The 22,020-nt window shown below is 42.9% G+C and overlaps 1 protein-coding gene across 1 annotated transcript in view; it reads right to left on the bottom strand.

Annotated features, from left to right (window-relative positions):
* RNF150 (ring finger protein 150) overlaps positions 1 to 20,476 on the bottom strand; it is a 251,064-nt gene extending 230,588 nt beyond the window's left edge. The window contains exon 1 of the mRNA XM_059922523.1: positions 19,936 to 20,476. Within this exon, the coding sequence (XP_059778506.1) occupies positions 19,936 to 20,434 (499 nt within the window). The 5' untranslated portion in view covers positions 20,435 to 20,476. The remainder of the gene's footprint in view (positions 1 to 19,935) is intronic.
* Positions 20,477 to 22,020: the final 1,544 nt, after the last annotated feature.

Consider the following 22,020-nt stretch of genomic DNA (forward strand, 5'->3'; position numbering starts at 1 on the left):
CAGTGTGTTTGTTCTGATCAGGGATTGTTAAGGGAAGCAAGAGGTGATGAGGCTGAGGGGCATAGGAGGAAGGGAGTGAAGGGCAAGTTTTCTTGGTCTGTGCGCATCACCTAATTGGCTCACTTCTGAATCCAGTGGAGAATGTTGGCAGCTGCTGCTCGGAGCACAGAGAGAACAGAGACTCCTGCAATTCAGGTCAGAGGTCACCAATCAACATCCAAAACAGGATGTGCTCATCCTTATTACATGGGCTGCAAGCATCACCACAAAAGCCATCTTCCCGACTGCTCACACCAACACCACCACCCGGCAAAGTTCTCAGGGCAGAAACCTTTGTCTTCTATCTGTTTTGAATCATCTCAAACAAAGCTAATGGCAGCCAGAGCTGAGTAGCAACTCGGCAGCAGAAGAGCTATGAAATGTTAAAAAAAAAAAAAAAAAAAAGGAGAGCTATGAAATGTTTCCACTGTTAAAGCGGGGTGGGGGTGGGGGTGGGGGGGGGAAAGAGTTAATTAAAAGATTGCAAGGTTCCAATGACTAGATTTTGCCTTTAGATCTCTTTATCCATTAAGAATGGTATGTTCAAGCTTGGGCAAAACATTGCTTCCCCTCTCTGAAGCCTTCAACAAATGATACTCCACACAATAACAACAATAATTTGATGATTCTATTCAATGTCCCAAATCCAAATTGGTTGCACACACAAGAAGAGCCCAAATTGTCAACCTTTTTGTGCAAAAAAAAAAAAAAAAAAAAAAGTAATTGTTGCTGAAATGCCAGTATTTGCAATGGCATGAACGATGATCGTTCAAATGATGAAGATTCTAAAGTATGAGTCTGTAAGTTTGGAAAGGATATCTAAGTTGAAATCATTCCAGTAAGACCAAAATACAAACCTAGGCACTGCCAGCACTATCATAGTGATCTATTTTCTCTCTCTCTCTTTCTCTTTCACACACACACACACACACACACACACACAGACACACACACACACACCTACGCTTCTTTACTCCAGACATCATTTATCCCCATCGTGATTTGGAATCCAAATCCTAATATGATGACTATGCACTGCCCTCATTTGTACAATCCCAACCCTGTACGCCTACTGTTTAGAAGTTAAATTTAGAGTCTTCTGAATTCTATACAATCCAACCATTAACAAATTTCTTTCCGGAGATTGAAGTTCCAGGATTAGAAAATGGCAGTACCAAATTCACACCCATATGCAGGAAAAGGCTTCTGGTAATGGTTTTGTAAATTAAAGGATTTCTTCAGATTGGTCAATTTACCTAAAGTTATTATTTGCCCTTGAGTGAATCTAGAGCAAACTCCCAAATTAAGGCCCAGCATGTTAACTGGATGGGATTTCTGACATCAAGTTCAAGTGCATCATCACACATCAAATCCCATAGCCTCAGCCTTTTGACCTCTTGGCAACAAGTGGCATTATGTACCTCTTGACAGAAATTCTCTCATTCTTAGGTTTCCATAGTTTTTATTTTGGCTTTCTTCTAACCAAAAAGCGCCTTTCCACTACTGTTCCCCCAAATGCTGCCCTCCCACCGTCACCCTCTGTTCTGTATCCTCACCTTACACCTCCTCCTGTGTTGGTTCCATCCATCCTCAGTTTCAACCCTCAGGGCTATATTAGCAGCGCCAATATCTATGTGTCCAGCCTTGATGATCTCAAACACAACATGCCCAACTGAATCCACACTTTCCTTCCAAACCTATTCTTTTTCTTGTATTCTTTTTCATAATGTCATTCATCATTCACCCATCCAAAACTGTCATTTTTGAGTCCACCCTCATTCAGACATCAGTTTCTCAAAATTGTTTCTGAAATCTCCAGACTATTGTTATCAGCTTCATAATTACATTCTCTAAAGCCAATGTCTCCTATATACATTCCTCATCAGAGTTAGGATGATGATCTTCTCAAAGAGAGCTCTGACAATATTTGCTTAAAAACCTCTCATGGTTTCCTATCACCTACAGGAAAATGTCCGACAACCTAGTATCCTTCCCATCTCAAACTGTAATATTTTTTGGTCTCGTCTCACCATACAACCCATCTGCTTGTCACTCAGGCCCACTCACCTTCTCTCAACAATCAAATAAATGGTTTCCTCTGCTTGCAGTGTTCCCATCTTCTACTTTTCTCACAACTCTGATTACTTTAAAATGCCACCTCCTCTAAAAAGCCTTCTTCAAATCTTCAGGCCCACTTAATCATTCCTGGGTGTTCCTATAGCACTTTGTTCACACTAATAATATCACACATGGACCCTATCACACAAGGGCCCTTCTTGTCTGCTAGATGGTAATCTGTTTTAGGAAAAAAAAAAAAGAAAGGTACCTTGCTCTTTGTATAGCCAGGATTTAATACACCTGTGCATAGTAGGTGCTCAATTAACAACTGCTAAGTAAATATGTAAACACAGTGAAAAACACTCTTGAATTAAGAGAAGATGTGAATTTCAGTCCTACCTTGGCTAGGACTCAAACTTTGAGCTTCATCTGTAGGCTGAGATAATAGTATCTTTTCTATCTATGAAGTACTATTACGAGAATAAATGAAATCAAGTTGAGGGAAGTACTATTTCTCTGTATTTCAAATACAGAGAAATATATTAAGTATAATCCAAGAGTATAATCTTTTCATGTCTATTCTTTCACCTAGATATATCAAAGGTTAAGAGATTCTATAGCCAATGCCTAAATTAGGGATGAATATAAGTAATGAAAAATAGGTACTTTACATATCTTAGCATTTAGTGTTCCTAGAAATCAAGGGTGACTTCAATTTAATATCATTATGCTATACAGATCACATTAAGTATTAGCATGTAGAAGCACTCACTATATTACAGAAAAAAAAAAGCATAGGCTTTTGATTAAAATAGGTGTGAATCCTAGCACCATGTATTACTTTGCTTTCTTATTAGCATCATAAAATTATAAAATGCTAATTATAAAATGCCTTTTATAGCACTTATTATATGTATAAATACTTTACATATATTATCCCATTAATTCTCTCAAGAGCCCCATGAAATAGGTCCTATTATTCCCATTTTTACATACAAGAAAACTGAAACAGGGAGGTTGGTTAACTTGTCCCACGTAGCAAAGCTATTATGAGGCAGAGCTGGGATGTGAGTCTGGGTGGTCTGGTTTTAGTCTGGCTCTAACCACTAACCCATGCGGCCGATCTAAATAATGATGTGACAGGCTAGTACAATGCCTGACCCACAGTGAATTCTTGACAAACACTGGTTTCCTTTTGTACTTAATGATGCTTGGGTGACGATCATACATGCAAGTGGTCCTGAGGTCCATCATTCCCTGACTACACTCCCACGCCATATGGACTCCGTGAAATGGAGATCTTATCTGTATGGTATATTACCCTCCTTCTCATATAAGTAGAATTTCCAAGAAAACTAGAAAAAAAATCAAACCATTTTAGCTAGCTATTAATTCATCCATTCAAATGGGAGCCAGATAGATCTATTTTTTCTTTTGTCGAATCATTAAAATGTCATTACACAGGACCGGGGCAAAGGTAGAGAGTTCTCCAGTTTTGTTCTTTCAGACCCTCTGGTTGTCTTTTGACAAATCCTAGCGCGTCAGTGCTGCTGTCTGTTACAATCAGCGTGGTTCGCGCTGTGTAAACTTGCTCCAGCTCTCGCTCCTCTCTGATAATCTTGGAAGCTCTCCTCTCACAGGGATGTTGCTTCAGTTCCCTCTTTAGCCTATCATTCAGGGAGGAACAGTGTGAAACACTCTCTCCAAATATAGCTCCCATCTCTGCAGTGCTCTTGGCTGGTGCCTGCTTCAGACCTGAAAAGTACATTTGCTTACAACTACTGGGATAGACAGACTTCTTCATAGTTCCTCCAACTGGGTTAATTCTTACATACATATCTTTGTTGGTACCAGCTTTTTAATTGTTTTCTTAAAAACTTTTTTCTAGTTTAATATTGTTTTCTATTTCAATAAATACCATGTGTCTCCACTGTCAGCTACACAGGGGTTCTTGAATTATGTACTGGTGCATTATCAATATTTAATAATGATCTCTTTAGCATTTACCATGTGCCAGGTTCTATACTATATGCTTTACATGCATTCTCATAAGATTCTCAATAAACTTATAGCAACAGGACAACAAAGAATTATTGGGCAGAAAATGCCCATAGTGCCATGACTGAGAATTCTGATCCAGAGGGAGTGGTCCTTCAATCTTTCACAGATAACTTTCCTCCCAACCATACTTATCACCTGCTGTGTGGTCTCCAGTAAGGCCATAAACTCTTGGGGCTTTGTGTTTTTCACTGATAAAATAACTAACTCATACTTTTTAATCAATAAAATAAAATAATTAAGCTTGATGATCTCTAAAATCTTTCAGAAAAAGTCTGTTTTTATTTTGTGGTTAATTAAAAAAATAATATCTGGGTAATTTTGATAACACAGAGAGAAAAAATTATAAATCCATTGGTCTACACAGGTAGACATAAGTTCACATTGCAAGGGCCTTCTGGGCCGGCTTGCCTGGGGAGATCTGTGCAGATGGTAAAACAATGTATGTACGTTAAGAAAAGAATTTTAAGGAATACTTACTAATAAGAATCGTACAAGTGAAAATACTAGGATTTATGTTAAAATAAGCAACCAAAGGGCACACTAAAAATAGATGAATTACCAAGCATGAAGAATCACAAACGCAATTAAAGAAAATCTTATTTAAAATCAAAGGGGTAGCAATTTAATGAGCAAGCAAAATTGCTCTGGGATTATGTGAATCAGGCATCATCCAAGCCCGCTTAAAATTCTAAACTATATACAATATGTACATGTATACGCACACATTTTTAAAATTCCCATAGTGACAGTCACAAGGTTATCCTTTTATTTTGACCTTAAAATATCTTTCAGGTAAATGGGATTTATATTGGTTTGCAAATATTCATAGGAATTACAAATTTAGGAAAAATCACAGTAGGATAAATGTAAAGGAAGTGATTTATTTATAGAACTCAAAGTAACATTTAGTGGTAGAAATTTGCATAGACCCATTTACTTCAATAGCATTAGCAGATGGGAACCTGACTCAATTCTCTAAGAACATCAGCATTTTTAACTAATGGGAATTAGTCTGAGAACTATAACTATCTTTAAGCCAAAATATTCAGACAAGGACTCTCATATAACCAAAGACATTACCATATCCACAGAGCACAAGGTTTGACTTGTGAATTAAATCCACAGCAGTCTGTACCTTATATGTCCATAAGAAATATTTCTCATGCAATGAAAGAATTGCATTGCTGCAAATATACAATTTAATAACAATGGTAAACGATAAGTTACCTAATATTTATGGGAAACAATGTTTTCAGACAGATTTTCTTTAAAGGAGTTTCTTTTTGTTCCCCCCTCTTAAAAAAATACATTGAAACATAAAAATTAGTAGAAAGTCAAAGAAATCCTACACGCCTCCCAATATAGTTGAAAGTGATACAGATCTGGATTAAAATATCAGCTTTGCTTTTGTCCATCTGTGACTCTGGGCAGGTTCCCAACTCAGAGGGTGTATGAAAGGAGTGAATTACGAAAGACACCTAATGCAGTGCCCAGAGCCTTGTGTGTTCAGAACGAGTGTTGATTCTCCTCTTTCTAATATTTATTCAATCCAGCAAAGATTTGCTGAGTTCCTCTAATGAACAAGGTGATGAATTTAACATATGGGCCTGGAACCAGAAGAGGTGACTTGCAGAAAGGATGTCCTGGCTTATTCAAAAAGAGAATTTTCCCCAGTGGTCTCCTATGGAAGGAGAAGACAGGGCATGGGGGACACCGAGTTCAGTGGCTACTTAGAACAGCCACGTGACCCTCACACAGTGGCCGCTGAAGGCTCCCCAGCTAGCGTCCAGCCATCTCACTTGGAGCTCTTTTGTCAAAGCTCCACAGGCCCCGGTCCCCAGGGAACTAGTGTCAGGACCGCTGTCTGGCCCTAAGCTCATGAACACCAAGGCATGGTCTGACTTTGTCCATCACTGAGCTGCTAGACACCAAGGCACTGGCAGGTGGAAAAGGTCAGGTCACATTCATTGCATTTGAATCCTTCTGCCCTGTGACCTTGACAACTTAGGTTTTGGATGATCTCAGGTTTTTCTCATACCTTGGGTTTTTCTCAGCCGGCAGCGTGTTAAATAATGGCCAACACTGTACGCTTATTATAGATGGCTCGCTACTTGGTGTTGAGATAATCTTATTCAAACTGGCTGCTGGCTCCAGAAGGGCAGTGCATCTGCTTCACCAGAAATGCCCACTCCTCTGAAAAAGATGGGAGGAATCTGGGCTGAGAGTCACCCAGAAGCATAGGACAGTGGAATGAATGCTTGGTGACAGTGACCACCCCACCCCCGCCCCAGTCAGTCAACCTAAGTGGCAAACACATCTTTTTTAGCAACATGGTGGTTACCAAAGAGGCCAGGCAAGGTAATGGCCTATTTCGGGATTACTGCTCCTTTAAAAAATGTGTCCTATCTCAGTTACCAAAAATCAATCAAGGGCCAAAGTTTGAGCTGTTTTTCTGTTTTCTTACTTAAATTGTTCTGGTGGTGAAAGTGACAAACTGCAAACAGGAAACACAGAAGAATATATTTATTTGCATGAGTCAATGAACCGCAATTATTTTAACACACCAGTGACAGCCTGTGCTGTTCCAGTATCTTAACCTACTCATAAATTTCATTTTAATGCCAAAAATATCACTTATTCTGGAATACACAAACTGTACTGTAGTAATTATGTGCCACCTTTTCAAAGACCAAATATAAAAATATAAATATATTTTATTTATTTTTAAATATAAAAATTAAAAAAGCTCATGGTTACGTCCGGTTCAAAATGAGTTCTAATTAGCTTCACTAAAGAAAATGGCTTGTTCTCTTCTTACCGACGATGTAATGTATTTTTCACACTCTAAGTTAATGAAACACAAAAGTCTTTTTATGAGTAAGACACTAAGATTTACTTAATATAGTACCTCAGTAGAAAAGAACATTGATTAGCTTCAGACAGCAGTAAGCCAAATTGCGACTCATTTAGTTTTACCAAAGAGAGTAAGACTTTCTAATTTTAAAGGATCAAGTTTTAATTAGGTGAATGGCTTTTCAAGATAGGCCCAGAGGTCAAGAAGATAGAAGAGACTAATGACTTTTTAATCTGCAGACCCTGGATTGTAATAAAGCATCACTGCATGACTTTTCTGAGCATGGCCCTGTTTGAGAGGAACACTGACCTCTCCTGCACGGGTCTAGTGTTTGCAAGGTGAGCCTTAGAGATGCTCGTTAGTTCCTTGAAACATTTGGTCTAAACTCCAGGTATCTCCCACCAAGTGAAGGGCAGCCAGATGGTCATGATTAAGCAGAACAATTAGCTAACATGACCACAGACGGAGAATCATTCTAGACACTGGTGCTAGTTCCCAGTGTAAGGCGCTGGGTGCGGACAGCGCCCTCCCTCAGGAAACTCACAGTCTAGCAGGAGGGACAGCCAGGTAAGGAATTAATCTCAGTGAAGTGGAATCCATTTCATATAATAAATGCATTTAGGAAAGGAAGAAAGAACAAAGTAATGATACAGTAGATGTACTTTCCATAGAAATAAGCTCAAACTGATAAGGATAATATCACCGAATTGCTTCAAACTCTCTATGCATGTACTTCTTCAGGGCTGAAAAGTAAAGGCATGCAAGTATACAAGAGATTAAATTCATTCCAGAGCAAACTGCTTTAACAAACAACTGTTGTAACCAATGCCTCCTATTCTGACTTCACAGAAAACTTGAGCTTTCTCTTACAGTTCCCTCATTGCCCAAAAGGTCACAATTTGGCATATCTCACTGATCATTTGCTATTTACAGAGACAGGTTCATCTTAAACCATACAGGTAAGGTTTACGATCAACCTCTAAGATTTCCTTCTAAAGTAACACTTGGGTCCCCTTGGAGTATCAGGTCTACCAGATGCCCGTCTCCCTAAAAACATCAGGCAGCACTATGTATGTCCAGCTACTTCTTTCAGATTTCTTTCTGTGTTTGATAACAGCTGACTCCAAAGGACATTTCTATTCTATTATCTGTAAAAAGTCCCCTTGCAGAACCTCCAAAGCAAAACTCCTCAGAACAGAGAAGCACTTGCTTGTAGGTCTTGGGGGAGTAGGCAACTAGGTCTCAGAAACACCGGTAGGAGAACAGGAAAAGATCTCAGGACATAATGACTATCAAGGGTCAAGTTTGGCTTAGAAAGTAGATGAATCCCTCAGCACAGGCCCAGCAAGAATCGCTCTGCTGTGCACAGGAGAAGAAATGAAGTTTGTAATCCCTCGAATCAAATCTTGCCTTCAACATAAGGCAAATAAAAAGTATGGAATATAAAGTCATTACTCCATCCCTCAAGTGAGTGATGCACCTGACAACTGCGGATGGGTTCATGTTCTATCATTCACTAATCCATTCATACTTTCAATAGATATTTACCGAGTGCCAGGCTCTCAGAATACAGCTGTTGACAAGACAAGAACCTTGTCCTTGTGGAGCTTACATTTTCATAGGGGTGACAGACAGTAAACAAATAAATTAATGAAAGATGTAATATAACAATTTCAAGTAGTGATAGCATGAAGAAAAATAAGGGAGGGTAAGGGAAGAGAGGGTAAGTAGCAGATGACGTTTTTAACATGGCCAGGGAAAACGCTGACGAAGGGGCGACTGAGAAGAGTCAGCAGCGCTATGGAGGCGTGAGGTGACAGCAGCAGTCCGGGCAGAGATGATGATGGCCGGGACTCAGTGGGTGATAATAAAGCTGGTAAGGGCTTCCCTGGTGGTGCAGTGGTTGGGAATTCGCCTGCCAATGCAGGGGACATGGGTTCGAGCCCTGGTCCGGGAAGATCCCACGTGCCGCGGAGCAACTGAGCTCGCGTGCCACAACTACTGAAGCCCGTGCTCCGCAACAAGAGAAGCCACCACAATGAGGAGCCCGCGCACAGCGGCGAAGACCCAACGCAGCCAAAGATAAAGAAATAAATGAACTTATTTAAAAAAATAAATAAATAAATAAAGCTGGTAAGATGTAGTCCGATTCTGAATATATTTCTTCTGACAATGATTAGAGTGGACATATATTCGATGCTCAGAGCTGCCCCTTTGCTGCATCATGTAGTGTAAGAGCTCATGACAGCTCTGATAGGGACCCATGAGGCTCATTTCACAGGTGGAGGCTTAGGTTAATCACATGGTTCCTGAGCTCCCGGGCCCTCTCTGCCCAGCACGACCCCAGTTTTGGCAGCTCCTTTACCACTGTGCTCACATTCTAGAATGGTGGAATCTCACTTACCAACTCAATGATGTCAAACTTCTATCTTGAGCCCCACGTTGCTTTATGTTTCCCTGGCAATTGACTCAGGACAATTGGGTACCAGCATCACCTTTTTCACCACCACCCTTTACTGCCCCCCAAACTGGGTAATGACAACCTTGATGAGCAAAATGGGGTCCTCCCTACTTGGGAGAAATACCATGGTATTGCTACCTCTTCTGCCAGAGGCCTACAATCAAGATAACGAGCATTTAGCCTATCAGTGCAAATTTCACCCAACAAATTAAATGTAATTAAAATGTCTAGTCATTTCTGACTCATTATTGTACTCTTTGACTGTCTCACAGAAGTTTGTGTGCTTTCCTCCACTTGCTGTGTTTGCCATTTGTTTGTCTTCGTGCTGGCCTCCAAAATCTGGTGATTATTAGCGAGTCAGTACTTCATGTCTTGAGGTAATACTTAACTGCACATACTATCAGTTTTAATCGTTACAATTAACACATTTTAAACATCTTTCTTTTCATGTAGGATTTTGATATCGTCAAAGGAAAAAGTACTATTTCTTAGATAACTAAAGAACCACGGGATAGAAGAACCACAGGAGGACTCTGGATTCACCCAGTGTGGTGGCCGTCAGTCCCGGCAGCACATCAGAATCGTCTGCAGAGTGCCCTCCCACCACCAGACAAATCAGAATCTCTGCAGGTGGGACCTGGGAGTCTGTAACTTTTAAACTCCCCAGATGATCCTCATGTGCGACCAGGATGGAGAAGCACTGATCTAAAGCAAGTTCCCCTCCGGGAGCCTCCTGCTTATCATTTTGAAAGGAAAGAAAACCAAATGAAAGAGACCCAGAGGGGGGAAGTGACTTGCCAACGGTAAAGCCAATTTGAAGCAGAACCACAACTGAAACCCAAGTTTCCTAATTCCCTGTTCAATTTGCACTGAACATCCCCAAGACACAGAAGAATGGAAGGGAACAGTGGGGGTTTCACCAATTGCAATCCTGATGATTCTATCACTGAGGCTGTTTTCCTCTTTTGATTCTCCACCTTCTGTGTCCTGCCCCGGCTGCCAAACTAATCTAGCTTGGAGCAAACTGATGCAGAAAGCTGTGCCAGGACCCTGCAACAAAACTGTCAGCTGACAGATATTCTTTCTTCTTCAAAGGACAGCCATACTAGGGAGTGAGCGTATAACTGAAGACATCACTAAATGGGCTTAAAAAACAAAACAAAACAAAACAAAAAAACCCTGCTCTATAGCTACACATGAACAGCTTTTGACTTACTAGTGCCATATTCAGGAACTTGATCTAAGAAAGTAATCATGGATATGCACCGATTTTTAGGCACATACAGACATTTACAGCAGCGCTGTGTATATGTAGGGGGAAAGTAAAAACATCACAGAAATATCGAGGAAGTTTCAACATGCGCCCTTAAATTTTAAAAAGCTACAAAAACCTATGCAATATATTCCCAGTTTGGTAAAAGTAAATATGTAACCACAGAATGAAAAAAACACTAGAGTTGAGTAGGTGAGTGGTTGAGTTATTGAGGTTACCTTCCTCCCTTTTTAAATGTCCCATATTTTCAAAATTTTCTATAAGGCATATGTCTTTCATTTTAAAATATATGCTCACATATACACATAGGTATTAAAGCTACAGGACAATAAACATATGCACAGAATTGTATTTGGTTACAAAATTTTTGGATACCCTGTAACTTCTGCTTGTTACCGGTATGTCTTTTTTCTCCTGAGTTGAAGGGCATGAACCAGGCTCCCACTTCATGTCATATTCTACACAATGACTCAATTATTTTAACAGGAGACTCAAATTAGAATCTCCCTGACCTCATTTATATAAGTCAAAAGCTAAGAAAAAAACTTTTAGTGTCATAAAATATTTTTGTCATGAAATTAGAGACTGACATGTTAATGTAGGCCATCTTTCCAGTCTTATTTAACAGATCTTAAGATTTACTGAGCGCTTTCCATTTCCACCAGGGACCATTCTAGTCTTTGGGAACTTTACCATGAACAAAAACTGTCTAAAAGCCTTGCTTCTTGTAGCCCTTACGTTCTGGTGGGAGGACACATGCTAAGGATAAGTAAAATGAAGCAGGGAGAGGGGCAGGGTGTGCTGGGGATGGGAAGGGGGAGGCATGCTGCTATCCAAATAGAGTAACTAGGAGTGCCTGAGTGATGAGGTCACCGAGAAGTGACCTTAGAGAGGCACAGTCCTTCGTATCTGGGAGAAAGAACATTCCAGGCACCTTGGAAAATAAAGGAGAAAACACCTTGATAAGTAAAGGGGAAAACATCTTTTCTCTTCTGCTATTCTTTGGGTCATTTGGAACTACCTGTAGGTGTAGTCAGTTCATGGTTACAGAATGGCCAGGTGAACATCTTCTGTTGAAAATGGGGACCAGGGAAAATAAATACTTATGGGTAAAAAAAGGCATTTGTATAGGTTCACTGACAATACCTCTGAAAAAACCTCAAATGTTTGCCTTTTCAATAGTGCTTACATGGACTGTGTGTGTAAAAAAACATTTACGATGGGGAGATAAGAGGCTGAACTGGTTAAGAAAGAAGACATTTCCTGGATCTTGCCTAATATATGAGCTCTTTATATATCTTTGGCTGGAAAGAACATGAATAAGCCATATATTTAATGCAAAAATACTTTCTTTTTTCAAATCTATATCATGAAATATATGTCCATACAATGAATATGGAAAAGCCTAACAATCTGATACATAAGCTTTAATTTTATGACAAATGATGCTTATTTCTACTGAAACAAATTTTCTAAATACCGCTATTTCATGGAATAGACGAGATTTTTTAAAAAAACATGATACTTGTAGAAACCAATTTATAACCAATGCTTTTGAAGCAGTAAAAGAAAATTTTCCTCTCATATAGAAAACTAAAAGAACTAGATCTAATACTAGTCATTAATATTTTTACTTCAATCTATAAAGCACACTTACCCACCACAAGTTAAACTGCCAAGTGATTAACCTCTCAAAGTTTAAAATAAAAGATTATAGTATACCTATAGACAAGGTTTCAATTTAATAGAACCACCATAATTGCAGCTTCGTAGAAGAACAATCACACAGCACAAGGCAGCCTTATTTCTCTGGGTTTTATATTACCACAAAATCCTCCAGAGCTGAGATAAAATGAAAGTCAAATCCTATTCAGGTTAACTCAAATTTAGCACCTCTCAATTCACATGATCAAATATACAGAATTTCAGCATCACTTCAGTCACTCAGTATTAAGTGAAGGTCCTCCTTTGAGTATATACAAAATGAAGTGTCTCTTCTGGGGATAAACTGAAGACTTTCAGGGGCTAATAAAATATTAAGTTCTTTATATACCAAGTTTCATGTCCAAAAATGCAACAATAATGGTCAAGGTCTTCCTTTTAAAAAGTTGAGACTGGTTTCTAAACAAATTAATATTGCATTGGAAACATAATCAGTCCTTTCTAAAAAACTAAAAGAATAAGTTATAGAGTCCTGGGTTCTTTTTGAATCCTTCCTGATTTCATGGTCATAAAATTCCTTCCTTTTCGAGAAGCCAGGGGATTTTTAAGAACAGAGGCATCAGGAGAGATGAGGATGGGATTCTTACTAAAGATTAGAAGATAAAGGTAGGATTCCTTCCAAATCCCCAGACACGTATTTCTATGATCTGAAATGAGTAAACAAACCATACAGTATCTTTTTTTTTTTTTTTGGCTGCGTTAGATCTTCATTGCTGCGCGCAGGCTTTCTCTAGTTGCAGCGAGCGGGGGCTACTCTTCATTGTGGTGCGCGGGCTTCTCATTGCGGTGGCTTCTCTTGTTGCAGAGCACGGGCTCTAGGTGCACGGACTTCAGTAGTTGTGGCTCGCGGGCTCTAGAGCGCAGACTCAGTAGTTGTGGCGCACGGGCTTCGTTGCTCTGCGGCATGTGGGATCTTCCTGGACCAGGGCCTGAACCCGTGTCCCCTGCATTGGCAGGCGGATTCTTAACCACTGCACCACCAGGGGAGTCCCCAGACCATACTGACTTACGTTGCCAATAATGTTATTTAACACTGATGTTGAATTATGGCTTTTAATGACAAGAGTCTGGAGTTCTTGGCTATTAGATATCTGCCTGCCAGTAAAGAGCCAGGTGAAGAGGTACAGTTTAGCACCAAATAAATAAATACTAAGTGAGGCCGGTGAGATTGTTTTGGCCTGGGAGATTAAGACCAAGCATAAATAAGTTTTCTATATGTATCTTAAGAGGGAAATGGAATGGAAACTGAGGCTGTTGTTAAGAAATGTTTCTTAAATATCTGAACAATAGAGAATCACAAGCTCTCAGGCTTGGGAAGACCCTTCCGTCATCACCCATCAGAACTCTGGGCATAAATCCTGTGACCAGTTTCCATCTGAATGCAAGAGAAAGCTTCACCTCCCAAGAAAACCTCTTCCATCTCTCAACAGTTCTAATTTTATGAGTTTTTCTCCCTTTACTAAAGCAAGTCTGCTTTCTATAACTTCTCCTCACTAACCCTAGTTTGACTCCATAAAGCTGAGGTTCCAAATACATAAGCCTCAGGGTTGAGGCCAGGGGCACATAGGAGCAGAGCTGGCCGAGAGCCAGGCCATAAGTAGTGAAGGGGCTTTGGGCCAGGTAATGGGCACGCTGTTCACCTAAACCGCCAGCCACTGCTCTGCAGGGACATGGGCCCCTGTCATCAGATTTTCTCATCAGAAGCCAGAAATTTGAATTTCAGTAAAAATATCCTGGGTTTTGAATATATAAGGAATAAATTGTGGAGTTCAAGCAGCTCTTAGAGCTCAACTAATTCAGACCTTTCATTTTATAAGTAAGAAACTGAGGTCCAGAATAGAAAGGGACGGACCGAAGCCAAATGGTTAATCAGAGGTCAGTCTGGAGGAGAGCAGCCCCAAACATAAGGTCCCATCTCTCCTGTCGCAAAAATGCAGTCTGCAAGGCTTGTTTTTTCAGCTTTAAACATGTTTTGTCTTAAAGAAGAAAGGAGATTAATAGAGAAGAGCGCTCTACCACTTCCAGTTATGAAGGAAGAAAAAAGCCCTTCAACCAAAGTGCATTTGGTTGATAGATGTGCTAGAGTATTCTGAAATGGGCATCAGCTTTAGATCACTTCCTGTCTCCATTATGAAGTCACCACTGTCCACAGCTAGTCTGTATAGTATCCTCTCAAGTTGAGAAAGTACACGAAGCAGCAGCTACAAGCAGAGACTCAGGAGACATTGCTCAGGTTTGCAAGCCTGGTTCCATCACTTACTACCGGCAGGACCAAGTCACTTCCCCTGTCTAAGCCTCAGTTTCCTGGACAGCGCCAATAACAGTACCTACGGCTCAGTGTTATTGTGAGAATTAAATGACCTAATACACAAAGCGCTTACAACATGCCTGACACAGAGTAAGCACCACACAGGCAGAGGGCAGCCATATGCTGAAGAGAGGTAAATATATTACTTAATGGAAAATGTAAAACAAAACTGCACACAAATACTCTAAAAAATATGAGTCCTGAAAAAAAAAATTCTAGCAGCTAGTTCCTTTACAGAGGTTAAGGCAAAGGTGGACTTCATCAGTTAAAGTAAATGTAGCATGAACCCATGAATTAAAATCTTAGCACCCACTTACACAGGAAAGAACCTCAGTACATCTCCTATGTTTTCTCCTCCAACATTGGAGAAGGTCCTAGAATACATGAGATATACTCCATCTTGGGTTCCTCCTCGCCAAGGGCTGAGCTTATTTTCTGAATAGTTACTGCAAACATCTCCTCCCTCGCTCCATCTCTAAGTTACTATTAGGAATCCAGTCTCTCAAAAGTTCTTTCTAGATGTTTAGTTTCCTCCTTTCCCTTTATGTACTAGTGAGAGACGAAAAGCCAGCAATCACACTCTTCAAAAAAGGAAAAAAGAAAATGCATCATTTCTTCAACATCACAACTCAGACACTTAACCAACTCCACATACTTACAGATCTACCATGTTTATCATATAAATATATGTAAACCATATATAGATACATCTCGTATTGCTCTGATGAGATTTCAATTTAACCCAAGAGAAAGCACAAATGCCACAGGAGAATCCTCAAAATATTCACCAGCCATCAGAGGGAGCTGGGACACCCTGTCTCGAATCACAGACACCACGAAGAGAAATTGGCACGATGGCTCTGGTGTCCAAAGCAGGAGAGGGTTAATACAGAGCCCTTTCCTAAGGCTGCCAGAGCCTCAGTGAGCGCCCGGGGTCTGGTGATCCAGGCAGTAGCTCCTGTGTGCCACTGTGCACGACACCTGTAAGGATTAGCGTGTACTGACGGCCAGGTGCCAGCTACAGACGCAAGCACCGTACATGTGTGAACTCATTTAATTCTCATACCAACCAACTGAGGCTCCCCCATTTCACAAAAGAGGAAACTGAGGTCCTGAGAGGCTAACTTGCTCAAAGATCCACAGTGAGGAAGTAGCAGAAGCAGGACTAACTCAAGGGGGTGGCGAGAGGCTTAACTCCTAACTTACCACTTCCCAAAAGTGCCTCTAGAAATGGCTGATATCACTTCCCTCAGAGTATACTTCACGGTTCACAGGCATCTGACCAGCTCCAAGGAGATCGTTTGGATCTCGCTGCTTTTACCTGTACCTGGAAGTGTACTTCTAGGGCTCTCAGGTGGAGGCTGGATTTCTACATAGCTTTTTACTCAAGCCCTCCTGTTGCTCTTTCACAAAGCCAACCTGGGAAGAAGCTCTCTACAGCACGAAAGATGTAGTTCCTCACGTCCTTTTAGAGGGGACATATAAAGTCTCTGGTCCATGGGCTTTATTTTTCCTTCATAATTGGAAGAGGTAGATCTCTTTTCTCTATTAATCTCCTTTCTTCTTTAAGACAAAACCTGTTTGAGCTGAAAAAACAAATAACGGCGAGCAAGGGAAAAAGGAGAAAAAGGAAAAGCAGAGGAAGAATTAAGATTATGTTAAAAATGTAACTGTTAGTCATCAGGGAAACGCAAACAAAAACGGCAATGAAGACACCGCTTCACAACCACTGGGAAGGCCAAAATCAAAGATAGATAACAACAAGTGTTGATGAGGATGTGGAGAAATTGGAACGCTCCTACACTGCCGGTGGAACTGTGAAATGGTGTGTTTCTTTGGAAATCAATCACGCAGTTCCTCAAAAGGTTAAGCCATACAGTTGCCATATGACCCAGAAATTTCACACCTGGCTGTGTACCCAAAAGAAATGTCCACACAAACTTGTACATGAATGTTCACAGCAGCATTATGCATAATAACCAAAAAGTGGAAAGAACCTAAGTGTCCATTAATGGATAAATTTTGAAAATGTGGTATATACATAGAAGGAAATATTATTTGGTAACAAAAAGGAATGTAGTACTGAGACATGCTACAGCATTGACAGACCTTGAAAACATTATGCTGGTGAAAGAGGCCAGTCACAGAAGAACACATATTACTTGATTCCATCCATATGAAATGTTCAGAATAGGCAAACAGAGACAGAAAGGAGATTAGTGGTTAACTAGGGCTGGTATATTGGAGAGTAATGAAGAGTAACTATTAATGGACACAGGGTTTCTTACTGGAATCAGTGGTGAGGGTCCTCAACTCTGCTGGCAGAGGAAAAGCCATTAAACTATACTTTAAATGAGTGAACTGTATGCTATGTGAACTCTCTCTCAATGTGGTCATATTTTTAAAGAGATTTAAAAGAACTGGTTACAAACTAAAGCTACTAGTCTATCCCAGGATAATCTGTGTCTTTGTGAAAGAGAAACCATAATTGCAAAGTGTCAGAAACCCAAAATCATAAGCGGGAAAGGAAAAATCAGTAAGAAAGGCTCTATGGAAAGGGGAAGGGGAAATGATTTCTATTTAACTGAATTTCAAGATAGTGGGTGTGTTGGGGTCACATCACCACAAATGCATAGATATTACCCAGTGGGTTGCATAACACTAAATTCAGACTTTCTCCTCACCTGAAAGCTATCAGTGCTGAAAACAAAGGATCTAGAGGAGAGGTGAGATTTTTTAAAAATGCAAAGGCTGATGTTCACTTTTTGGAGACTGAAGTAAAAAGTTCACAAGTGTAAGGATCCTCTGGTATACTGCATCCCATGTTCACAAAATAAGAATATTTGATTAGCATCTAAAATGTACACCATTTCCTAAGATAAATTTGAGTCAGAATTCTAAATTCAACTAGAAAAAGTAAAGCCTTCACATTCTAGAGCTAAGTGTAACACACCGATAGCCAGACCAGTGCTGGCACTGGTTCACATTCAGGTAGAAAAAGTTAAAAGTGAAAGGTTCGCCAAGCCACACTGTCATGGATCTCCTTATAATGAGACTTTAGCAGAAATCAATGCAATCTCTGACTAAAGTGAATCCAGTCTCCTAATGTGGCAATACATCAAATGATAATATGGAAGCCTCATGGCTATTAGCAGATACAACGTTAACACATTTTTGGAAACAGAACAGTTAGATAGTAGAGAATTTCCTTGACATTGTTTTAGTCTGACTTTCAAACTATTACCAAGCCCTTTATTTATTCTCACTACATCTTAATCAAGCATTATTTGTGTGGCAAATCAGCTTATGGCTTCCTTTAAAAACAGGCGAGCCATTAATTGACCCAACGTGTTGGCAGTTCTTTTTAGACAGGAACAAATGATGCCTCTTAACTTTGTGCTCGAAGCTGCAGAGTTCGATTTCATGCATATGCAAAAAGAAACATTTAAAGGATCCTGCAAAGTCAGCTAACAATCTTCTGGGAGTTGAAAGAACAACAACAACAAAAACGCTCCTTCACACTCCCCCCACCGAGGTTTATATATTAAATACGCTTTTAAAGGCACTTTACATGACTTAAAAAGCTCTTTCCATAGTCCTTCAAATCCTTGACTGTCATAAAGTTTAAGTAGTGCTCTTATGACTCAAGGTCAGAGCACAGTCTTTTCACTTACAAAACTGTTGAGCTCAAGAAAGTATACCAAATGTTCCTCAGTGCTCTATCCTAACTTTTCCAAGAAGTTAACTGTCCCTTCCTCCTCTTCATGAATTAGTGCACTGCATTATCTTTGGCCCCTGTGTTAGAAGCACTGACCTGTCCCCACTCCACCTGTTTGCATTAGGGTTGACAAGTTCCTTGTCTGAAACAGCTGGTGTTGACTACCAAAGGCAAACCCACTGCACATTTCCCTAATAGGTGACATGAGCTCTGGGAATGAAAACTTGTCCCCAGAGAATGCACCACCCCCCATGTGGCCAAAGCTCGGTACTCCATCTCAGTAGCATTAACTGTTTATTTTCTTTAAAAGCCAGATTTTGGTAATGTTTTGATTCGGTGACTCCAGTCAGAAAATGCATCTGTCACTTCCACTCCCTTCTTCTCCTGCCGGATGCCACAGCCTCAAACCCAGCAACCCCTCTGGGGAAGGAGAGCAAGGTTCTCCGGACGCACAGAAACAAGAAGTAACCCTGGACTCAAGGAGGCAAGGCTGCTAAAACGAGCTGCTTTTGCTGACAAGCCTGGAGAGGACTTTGTTATTCCTACCACGGAAGCACTGTTACGTCAGGCATACGGGGAAAGAGCGAGTTTTAGGACAGTCACGGACTTCTCGTCCCAGCACCCTGCGATCATTACGAAAAGCTTATTCTTTCTACCCTGAAATCTCCTTCTCGCCATAAAGAAAACCTTCAGCATATTTAACCTCCCAAGCGGGCAAAGGATAATGCAACACTGCAAAAGCAGGCATAACTTTACGGCCACCATGCTCTTGGTGGCTTTTTGAGGATTGTTACTCTCTACCATCGTGCCCGCCTGTCAGCTCCTCGGGATGACAGCTTGGCAGAGCACAGGATTTTCGGTATTATTTATGACTCGCGTCAACCCAGCGGGCGGCGCGGGGCGGGGGCGGGGGAGCGGTACTCAATCTCCCACGAAGAGCTGAAACCTGACTTGAGCAAGTCGGCGGTGACGAGCGCCAGCACCAGTAACCCTACCCGCCTCCTGATACACAAACGCCGGCCTCAGGAGTATACCTGATGCACACACCCAAGTGCAGAGCTGAGTTATCAGATCTCCCGGTTCCAAACAGGTGCGGGGCCGCTCACTAGCCGAGAACAACCTCCGAACCCTGCCCCCCACACCCCACCTACCAGATCCTCCTCGGAAAAGTTAGCCCCCCCTCGGCCAACCTTCGTCCGAGTGCCGCGATGCTAATTGGAACGCATTCTCTGGTGCCCCCAATGCTGTTAGTCCTCTCTTCTTTGTAAACCCCACGAAGTGACGCAGAGCAAAACTTAGTAGGTCCGAGGAACAGAGACGCGTCTTTCGCAAAGCACGGACTTCGCAGGAAGGAGCTAGGAGGCAGGCGCTGGATCCTTCTCGGCGCCTGCATCCTCCTCTGGCTCCCCTCCCCCGCTCCGCGCCCGCCGGGGCCGCTTACCTGCGTGGGACATGGTGATGGTCTCGTTGGTGTTGGAGCCCACGTTGAAGATGACCACGGCGGAGGCGTTCTGCAGGAACGCGTTCCGGATCTTATCCCTGTACGTGCAGTTGCCCTTGGGGATGAGGGCTATCCAGTTCTTGCCGTGGGCCGGGGCGGCGAACTTGGTGTTAGGGTCGCAGGCCAGGCGGTCGTGGGCCGAGCTGGCCATGACCACCTCCCCGCGGGCGTCCTGCTTGGGCGAGTGCTCCCCGTAGCGCCCGCACTCGGTCTTCTCGGTGTGCAGCTCGGCGGTGGTGCCGCCGCCGCCGCCGCCGCCCGCCGCCCCGGCCCCGGGGTCCGGCGCGGGCTCGGCGTAGGTGATGTTCACGAAGGCGGTGTACCATTCTTCCTTCTCGGCCACGGTGAAGTCCAGGCAGAGCAGATGCACGAAACAAAAGGAAAGCAGCCATGTTGAGAGAGCCAGGCTGCGGCACGCTTGGATGAGAGACATTGCCATCTTTATCCGCCGGGGCCCCCTCCCCGCCCCCCGCGCGCTCCCCCCGCGCCGTTCCTCCTCCCCAGCCCCGGCCAAGGCCGGGCCGGCCGCTGGTCCTTCTCCTCCTCCTCCTGCTCCCGCTCACTCCCGGGCCCGAGGGGCCGCGGCCGGGACGCGCAGCCGCCGCGGGGACCGGCTTCCGAGCGAGCGGGTGGCGCCGGCCCCTTCCCTTTTCAGCCGGAGCGCGGCGGTTGCATCTTGCTTCGCGGGCGCCGGCGGGGCGCGGGCGGAGGGGGCGCTCCGGCTTGCGGCGGAGTCCGGCTGCCGAGCGTCCTGCTCCTTCGCCCGGCTTCTCCTTCTCTCATAGGGGTGGCAGGGGGCCCGGGAGCGTGCGGGGTGGCGGCCCGGCGCCCGGCAGCCCCGGCGGGGACGGGCGCGGCTGCTTCGAGCCCGGGGTGCCGGCGAGGAGTCCCGGCTGCCGTCGCCGAGCGCTGGGGCGTGCGGGTCCGGCTGGGGGCGCGGCGGCCGCCCCTGCTGTGCGCCAGGTCCCTCGGGCTGCGGGCGCTCGGCTCCTCTCTGGCTGCGCCCGGCGCACACTTGCCGCGGGAGGGACCGGCTCGGGAGTAGCGGGAGAGAGCCGGCAGAGAAGAGTACGCGGTCCGTGTGTGTGTGTGTGTGTGTCTGTATATGTTTGTGTGTGTGTCTAATGTGTGCGTGCAAGGAGGAGCTTAATGTGATGTCAAAGATTCTAGGCTTCTCTTGCCCCGCTCGCCTCGGTCTCTCTATGGGCAGCAGCGACCCCTGCCGGATCTCAAATTCAACCTACTCTGCGACTTGGGCCAGGTGGAGGCAAAAGGGGAAGCGACCTCTTGACCTATGAAGAGAGGAACAACTTCCTGAGTCTCAAATGTAGAGAAATGTGTGTATCTCTCATAAACAGCTTTCCCTAATTACCCATCCTAGGGCCAACTGATAAGGTTAGTTGGTCGCTGGGTCCTTCGAACACCACGCCTCGAATATCTAGGGCAGTGACTATCAAATTTAAATGTACATCACTGTCACCGTCACCGGTGTGTGTGTGTGTGTGTGTGTGTGTGTGTGTTAAAACTCAGACTGATGGGCCCTGCTGCAGAGTTTCTCATTCAGTACATGTGAGGTGGGTTCCAGAATATGCTTTTCTAAGAAGTTCCCAGGTCATGCTGATGCTGCACTATATTAGAGTAAGTATAGAAATGGGCTTCTTTCTTACCCTCTGGCAGCAAACATGTGACATTTGTTCTCCTATAGAATGAGTGTTTTCCAACTCTGTAAGAAAAGAAATTGGGTGAGCTATTTCTTCACTGTGTTTATTCTGGTTGTCGTGACTGGTAACAGAGGACTTAGAGCATGAATAGGCAAGGCAGGTTTGGCTTATTATTGTTTATAGGATATTCTCCAGTTGTGCATAGAGCTTACAACTGGTTAGTGGAGAGTACAGCCCCTCTAGAGTCGTGTTCTTAAAACTTTGACACAGCACAATTCCTTACCAGTTAAACGTTTGAGCGGTTATCTTTTCACACCAACAGTTTCTTTGGCTTGAGATACTTGTCACGTCTCGAAAGCAATTT

This window comes from Balaenoptera ricei, chromosome 5 (genome assembly GCF_028023285.1).
Source record: "Balaenoptera ricei isolate mBalRic1 chromosome 5, mBalRic1.hap2, whole genome shotgun sequence".
NCBI lineage: Eukaryota > Metazoa > Chordata > Mammalia > Artiodactyla > Balaenopteridae > Balaenoptera > Balaenoptera ricei.